Source organism: Cavia porcellus, unplaced genomic scaffold (genome assembly GCF_034190915.1).
Source record: "Cavia porcellus strain 051 isolate PalLab524CR breed Dunkin Hartley unplaced genomic scaffold, mCavPor4.1 scaffold_24, whole genome shotgun sequence".
Classification (NCBI taxonomy): domain Eukaryota; kingdom Metazoa; phylum Chordata; class Mammalia; order Rodentia; family Caviidae; genus Cavia; species Cavia porcellus.
The window spans coordinates 41525590-41533625 of NW_026947507.1; the positions used below are offsets into that span (position 1 = coordinate 41525590).

Genomic DNA, 8036 nt, shown 5'->3' on the forward strand with positions numbered 1-8036 from the left:
GGGAAGCTACTGGATGTTGGCACCCCACACTCATCCCCTGAGTTCACTGCTGAGTGTGCCTTTTGGATGTGGGGCCTGATTAAAGGTGGGTCAATGGGAGCAGGTCCTGGACGGGTGCATTCTTGTCCCCAGCTCCTCCCTTATGTTTGCCTCCTAACTGCCACAAAGTGAACAGTTTTCTTCCACTGTGCCATTTCTGCCTCGAAGCCCGCTAAAACCATGAGCCAAAATAAACCTCTCTTTAAAACTGTAGGGATTTCTGCTGGGAAAGTGACAGACAGACACACCAACCCAACAAGCCCAGTGGGTCCACCTTTATAAGATCAGTCATCTGCACTTTAAGGCCCTCTCCTGGACTGGAGGTGTAGCCCAGTGCTAAAGGGCTTGCCTAGCACGAGGCTCTGGGTTTGCTCCCCCAAACACACACACACACACACACACACACACACACACACACACACTCTCTCTCTCTCTCCCCCCTTTCTGGCTAAATGAAGATGACACAGAAAATGACAAAGGGCTTTATTTTCAGGTCACTGCCCTGGTTTCATCTAACTATTACCAACAACCTGATGAAGTATTTGTAAACTCCTGAAATGTTCAACATATCAAAAACACAGTGGCTAAAGTAGCTTATCCTTAAAGGCCAATGGGTGGACCAGGAAGGTTCCATCCAGAGGGCAGGAGCCAGGAGGGAGGCTGACCCAGTGCTCCCCCCGGCTTAGTCCTCTTTCCTGGATCTCTCCAGGGAATGAGGGAAGAAAATTATGTTTTCCTCTTCTTCAAAATGGAAGACCTTCGAATCAACCAAAGTTTCCAAAATGAAATACCTGAAAAGCAACCCGGGGAACACAACTGTTTCCCACAGGTGTCTGTCTCCACAGCCCCCTCTCCTTTCCTTTCATCCAAGATTTCTCTCATCTCTCAGTGTCAGAACTAGACAGGAAGAATGATCTGAACCAAAAAAGGGAGAAATCGGGCCAGGGGTTTAGCTCAGTGGCTTAAGCACCTGCCTGGCAAACACAAGGTTGAAAGTTCAATCCCGGAACCAAAAAAAAAAGGTGGTCCAGGGATTTAGCCCAGCAGCACAAGTGCCTGTCTGACAAGTGTGAGGTCATGAGTTCGATCCCTGGTACCCAAAAAAAAGGTGTGTGGGGGGGAATCTACCCATATGGAGTCTACACCTTGCACTCTACTCCTACAAGGGGAACCCTAACAATGCCAACACCTCCCAGCCCACAGTCTCCTCTGCACCACCCCAGTCAGTCCCTGTTCCCACCCTAGGAATCCCAGTCCCGAGGCTAAGACCTCAAAGGGTCCTGGTGACTCAGGACTGGTGCTGTGGGGTTTCCTCAGGCGGCACCCGAGGCTGACACTGTGGACACCACCAGGTGAGCCTTTGGAGGCCACCAGGGGGCCCAAGCACCTCCCTCAGGACCTGGTGCCCAGATGGACACTGCTCCTTCTGGTAGACCTGTGTGTGCCGTGGCTGGCCCTGGAACTTGCCCTGGAGCCACTCTGCACTGAATGCCACCACATGATCCACGAGGGTCTCCAGGCATGGGGAGGTGAGGAGCGAGCCAAGGGAGAGCGGGTGGATCCTGGCTCTGTACAAGGCTTCATTCTTAATGATGTTCCCTGAAACAAAGCCAGGGGAGGGTGGGTGAAGGAAGATGCACATTTGGCATGATGGAACCACAAAAAGTTAACAGCAAACTGGGGCTGGCACAGCAGTGGCAGGAGGACATGGGGGAGACCACAGCTCTGTCACCTGCCAGGGCTCCCAGGCAGGGAATCAGCTGGAGCTGATTCCTTATAAAGTAGCCTCGAAGACTAGTGTGAGGATGAAATGATCAACTACTCCCATCAGGTTCAGGCCGAGGCATGGAGGATGGACATGGCTGTGGTGACCAAGGGCCAGACTTGAAGCCCAGCTCGCTCCCAACTCCTGCTGCACTGCCCTAGCACACAGCCTTTAGCCTCTGGGGGCTTCAGTATCCTCAGCTGCACAACAGGGATCACTTTGGTTTCTGTGAGCAGTGAACAGGAATTCACCAAAATACGCTGTGTACAGTGGCGGGCACCAAGAAAACTTTTTTTTTTTTTTTCAGACAGAGTATTGCACACAGGAGTGGAGCTCAAGGGCAGCTGGGCAGTTTCAAAGGGAACCTGAGGTCCAAGGGAGAAGTTAGGAAGTGCCTAGTTTAACCACCTCAGCTTAAAAAAACAAAGGAAGCTAGCTGGGCATGGTACAGCAGACCTATAATGCCAGCTCCAGGGAAGCTGAGGCTGGAGGATCACAATTCAAGGCCAGCCTAGGCAACTCACAGGCCCTTCCTCAAAAATAAAAAATGCTGGGGATATAATTTAGTATTCCCTGGGTTCAATCTCCAGTACCACTGAGTAAATAGATAAAAAATTTGTTATGAAGGGAAATCAAAGGGATCAGGTGGCAGCCTCATGGCCAGCAGCCCGGCATACCAGGGCTGGGGTGGTGTCTCAGCCTCCTGGATGAGTGAGTTTTCCATCTGCAGCTCTGCAAGGCTCACCCCTCCCTGTGTTCCTACCTAACCCTGAGAAGTATCGCTGGTCCAGCAGCGTGTAGCACACAGGCTGCGGCTGACCCAGAGCCTCCAAGGCCTGTCCTCGGTGGAACTCTTCAGACAAGATGTCACGGTGGGGTTCAACCACGGGGGTGGGGCTCCAAGACATCTGGCAATTATAAAATGCCAGGAATCCACCACCATCAAAGTACAGGACCAACCTGGGGAGAAGGAAGAGGACATGTGGACGCACAGGTTGTCACCTTACAGGCAGAACACTGTACACAGCCCCCATTGTGTGGTCCTGTCACATGGGTTCTGTACCAGGTCCAACTCCTGCAGTGCAGTTTTGCTTTTTTTTTTGGCACGGGGGATCAAATTCACGACCTCGTGCCTGCCAGGCAGGTGCTTGTGCCGCTGAGCTATATCTCCAGCCCTGCAGTGCCATTTTGATGACCCTGGGAAGTTAAGGTCCCCAGCTAGCAAAGGGATGGCTCTGTCAGAATCAAAGATAACTCAGGGTTAAATGGAGCAACCAAAAGAACACACGCATTACCATATGTTATCTCTTTCCCCCTGATTACAGTAATACATGTTTACAGATGAAAACCGGCCAACTGCAGCCAAGTCTCAGGTTCAGGGGGTATGGCCACATGAATGAACACAGGGATGTCGGGGTCACTGGCTTGGGAGATAAACAGTACAAAGGACTCCACTGCCAGGGCTCAGGCTAGGTTCACCTGGAAGACCCACAGCGATGCCTACACCCCAGCCAGTGAGGCCAGGGCAGCACAAAGCTCATTAGCTGTGACAAAAGAATAATGCATTACTTGGCGATCTGACAGGAACCGCCCCCACATCAGGAGAAGTGGGGTACCCTAAGCTGTGCCAGTACTGCTCAGCAACACCTCAGCCCATCGGCAGTTGGGTGCATATGATGGGAAAGAGGCAGCAAGTGCAAACAGCTAAAGGCCTCGTCTCAGAGGTGGGGCAGGGAGTGAGGGCTGGAATCTGATGTCATTAAGAAACTCCATTTGGGGCTGGGGATTTAGCTCAGCGGCATAAGTGCCTGCCTTGCAAGCAGGCAGTCATGAGTTCGATCTCTGGTACCATAAAAAAGAAAAAGACAAAAAAAAAAAAAAAAAAAAAAAGAAACTCCATTTGACCCTGCTGTTCTCCTTCTAGGTCTCTTCCTAGAAGAGTTAGAGATACCATATGACAGTGAGGCACGCATCCCAGGTTTACAGCAGCACAATTCATAGTAGCTTAATCATGGGCGCTGCCTGTACGTCCATCAAAAGATGAGTGGATAAAGACAGTGTAGTTTTACACACAAGAGGGAGCACTACTCTGCCATAAAGAAAAGTAAACTTGAGTAGTCTGTAGGAAAACGGATGTACCTGGAGACCACACTGTTAAACCAGACGCAAAGGTTTCAACAGCACCTGGTCTCTCTTAGATGAAAAACCCACGTTCTGCATATAGAGCGAACAAAAGGTAGATAACAGGAAGTAGAGAGCTCTTTTTCATGGAAAGGGGCTCTAGAGACAGAAGCAGAAGTAAGGAGGCAGGGAACAGCACACACAATGTGTATCACATGCATCACTGGAGACCTTGGCAGCCACCCTTACCTGGGTACCGGATCCCTCCAGTCGCCTCTCTTGTTGGCTTTCTTCGCTCTGGAGAACTCGTTTGCCCAGATGCTGCCAAACAAACCAAAGCTGACCTGCAACCACTGCTGGGCCCCTGGCAGGGGGCTGTCCCCTGCCAGGTCACTGGAGTCACCAGGGCCCCTGGGAAGCAACTCCATAGACTGGAAAGATCCGTCAGCAGCAGTCTTCTGTCCGCTGGCCTCTGGTGCTGGGTCCCCAGCTGCCTCCTTCCGTGCAGTTTTTCGCAGAGGCTCTAGATGCTGGTGGCTGCCGCCTGGGGCCCCACCCTCTCCCTCTCCCTCTGCATCTGCATCGAATCTAAGGAACAACTTCTTCCCGTGCACCTAGGGGAAAAGGAACTGAGGCTATGACAGACAGCATTGGGGGGGGGGGTAGCTACGCCAGACAGCTTCACTGGGGGCAGGGAGCAGACAGACATCCGACTGCTGATGTTCCTTTCCCCTTGTCAAACCATCCCCAGACTGAAAATCTAAGCCCTGTCTCTGTTCATCTGCTGCAGTGGCACTCGTGTGTGCCTTCTGCAGTGACTGAAAGCAACTGGGGGCATCTGATTAGCGAGGAGACCTACCCCAGACTGACAGTCACCCCAGAACACCTGGGCAACTGCTCCCCATGTCTTTGGGGATTAGCCAAGAAATAAACTGAACTGTCATTCATTATTCAACTCACAGTCCATTTTTCTGTGCTAACATGAATCAGCACAGGCACAAACTGACCACAGCTAAAGATCCAGCTTCTTGCCACCTGTTCCTCCAAAAAACTGGGCTTGACTGAAGCTATAGACACAAGACAACTGACAAACACAACCTCTGTCCAGTGACACTCTGAGTGCTAGCTCTGTAAAGGCCCCATGACAGACACTGGGGTCTGGAGACGATCAGGGGCCTCACTGTGCCCCTGCAGATCTGAGCCTGGAGGCTGGGAGGCCAGGAGTCCAAATGTGGAGTTTTTCCAAGCCTATTTCCAAACATCTCAACCAGGGCCAAGGTCAATGAGACCTTGTCTGGTCCTATCAGAGAACTGTTTTATACCTACTGAGGGGAGCAGGGCAGGGTGGAGAAGCAGCATGAGCTGCCTACGTGTCAGGCATGGGGTCTGCTTCCCACAGTGGTGCCAACAGGTGGGCGTCAAAATGCTAAGGCCAAACAGCAGCACAGCCCACTGAGTCAGTCTGCAAACGTTCACCCCAGGCCTCCCAGGTTCCAGGTGGTCAGTAAAGCACTAGGGACACAGGGCTGGTGATGACTTGGCTGTGGCCACTCCCTGTTTGTTTCCTCCACTCAGCCAGCAAGACAGATTCTGCAGGAAGGATGCATTGGGAGGCTGAGGTGAGCCCTGGAAGTACAGGATTAAGCCGGCGGCACAGCTTCTCAGAGCACAGAGAGGCTAAGCAGAATCCAGAGACAGGTTAGGAACTCCACACAAAACCAAGGGGTAGGGCAGGAGACAAAGGCAGACCCACCCAAGCAGGGAGTTGCACACAGTCACCAGGGGTAAGAACCACCGGGGCTTCGAGGGCCTGGGTTGATGAAAGACAAGCCTGGGGCTAAGCATGGAGGCTAGAGAAGCAGGGAGGCTGGAACTCAAGTCCTTAAAGGATGACCAGCAGATTCAAACTCAAATCTCCAGCTGCGCTCTTTCTTACTCCTCCACCCCGGCCTAGGATCAAATATGGATCCTGGCCCAAGGTGCCCTGACACACAGCTGGGGCAGTCAGGATCCCTGCATACTCTAAACAGGGTCTCTGGCTGTTCCTCTCTGCTGTGATGCCCACTTCCAGCTGGGAAACACCAACTGAATGACCAGGCGCTGTGTGGAGTCCCCGGTGTGGCTGCATGGGTCATGTTAGGACAGATTCCAGGGGTGGCACAGATGTTCTGGGGGCCCCGGGAAGGCCACATGCCCAGAACACTAAACTTACCTGTGTGTCCTGAAGCCACAGGGACTGTAGGGTGGCAGGACACAACTTTTTACTGCTTCCCCCTGTCTTGAGCACTTGCTGGCCCACAAAGGTAGAGACCAGATGGTGAAACTTCCTCACAGATGGTCCCTCGGGCATCCCTGGGGAGAAATGGCAGAGGAAGCTACTATTTGCCCTTTCTGAGGGTGCCAAGCTCCAAGCAGCCATGCTTCACACCGACTCTAAGAGCACGATGGCCACACTGGGCACAGTTATACACATCTGTAATCCCAGTTACCGAGAGGCTGAGGCTGGAGGATCAAGTTTGAGGCCCGCCTGGTCAATTTAGCAAGACCCTGTCTCAAAATGAAAAGGGTGTAGCTCACTGATAGAGCACACCTGGGTTCCAGCCCTCCAGCCACAGTGTAGATGGCCAAAAAAAGCAGCAGAGACTGAGCTACTGCAGGGTGAGGGCCAGCTTTGAGGGAAGACACCCGGTCCAGCCCCTTGTGCCTTTATCATGGGGTACTACAAGTCACTTGGCACCTGCCTACATCAATGACTGCCTTGGAAAGTGGCCCTTTTTCGGTATGGCCCGGACTGTGATTGCCTCAGGCTTTCTGTCCTCCCTTCCCACTCCTCAAACCACTTACTGTACCCCTTGCGCCTGGACCCCAGCCACCTCTGGGGTCAGAGTGTACATGGGTCCGCAGAGCTCAGAAGCTGCCCAGTGCTGGTCCAGTTATCGTTGACCAAGGGGGCGCAGCGGGGCCCCTTTCAGTGCCAGGCATGGCCAACCAGTCCCCTTCTTGCTCCCTGGTCCCTGTCCCACATCAGAGCGCACCGCGAGCCACCGGGCGGGGGAGGGGTGTCTGGGCGGGCTGTAACCACTTCTCCCGGCAGGCGTGCCTGACCTGACGCAGGACACACTGGGGCCACCGGCCTTCTCAGTAGCCAAGACTGCGAGCAGCCGTAAAGACCGTGGCCGACGCGGAGGATGGCGCAGGGACTTCGGGACACCGTGGACCAGCAGAGCTCCAGGATGCTCAGGACCTTCGAGATAGCCAGGGCCAGGGCGAGGCCGCGACCTACCAGGGGCCAGTCGCTCCGCAGGGGGCGCCTAAAGGCTTGAGCCTGGGCTCTGCGGGGGCGGAGCACGCGGGCGGCAGTGGGGACGCCGGAGCTCGGGAGGAGGGTGGGGGCACCGTGCTCAGCAGAGGAAAAGCCACTCGGGCAAGGCGCGCGTCCTCCAGAGACCCTTACTTTCTCTAGTTGGGAATTCCGGATGAAAACAATTCTGACGACGCTACGCACCGGCGTGACGCCCCAGCTGCGGCTAGACAGAGGAACTGCGGGCCACGCGGGTTCCGCCCCCGAGAGGGCGCCGCGCTTTGGCCGAGTCGCGGGGTAACCGCCCGTGGTGGGCGTGACGCTCTGGCCAGGCCACGCTGGCTCCTCCCCCAATGGGCGTGGCGTTCTGTACACACACACAAAGAAACGCTCTAGTCCCGCCCTGTGTGGCTCCCTGGCCTGGAAGCGCAGGCTCGGTCCAAGGTGGGCGTGGCTCTTAGGGCCTTGGTGCAATGGCCTCCCGCGTTGGACGCCACAAACGGGGCGGGAGGGTAAGGGCCACAGCAATATCAATGCTTTCTTTGTTCATGCAGGTCGATGTATTAAAATTTAGAGCGTTTCTTTTCCCTAAAAGCCACAGGCTTCATACTGAATTAAAAAAGCATTTTGGTCACAGAAAACAGAGGGACTGCTGCAGCTCACGCTAGAAAGAAGCCTCCTCCTTGGGCCCCCTCCACCCCATGCACTGCTTCCCTGGCACCTTGCAAGGATCATAGGGTGCCACCAGGGAATGACATTTCTCCCCTTGGAGTTCTCAGGCTTGAAAAACTCTGACAAACACCTAGGAAA

At 54.1% G+C, this 8036-nt stretch overlaps 1 protein-coding gene across 3 annotated transcripts; it reads right to left on the minus strand.

The window, feature by feature from the left end:
• Positions 1-507: 507 nt before the first annotated feature.
• Neil2 (nei like DNA glycosylase 2) lies at positions 508-7575 on the minus strand. 3 transcript variants are annotated; one of them, XM_023561583.2, is made up of 5 exons: positions 7431-7575; positions 6138-6277; positions 4175-4539; positions 2568-2764; positions 508-1638 (listed from the first exon to the last, which is right to left on the minus strand). In XM_023561583.2, the coding sequence occupies exons 2-5, from the start codon at positions 6273-6275 to the stop codon at positions 1328-1330; spliced, it is 1011 nt and encodes a 336-aa protein (XP_023417351.1). In that variant the 5' UTR covers positions 6276-6277; positions 7431-7575; the 3' UTR covers positions 508-1327. The 3 variants fall into 3 exon arrangements, with proteins under 3 accessions (XP_023417351.1, XP_003479739.1, XP_012998666.1); XM_003479691.5 differs by having other exon boundaries at positions 7380-7568; XM_013143212.2 differs by lacking the exon at positions 7431-7575 and adding an exon at positions 7209-7379.
• Between the last annotated feature and the right edge of the window lie 461 nt (positions 7576-8036).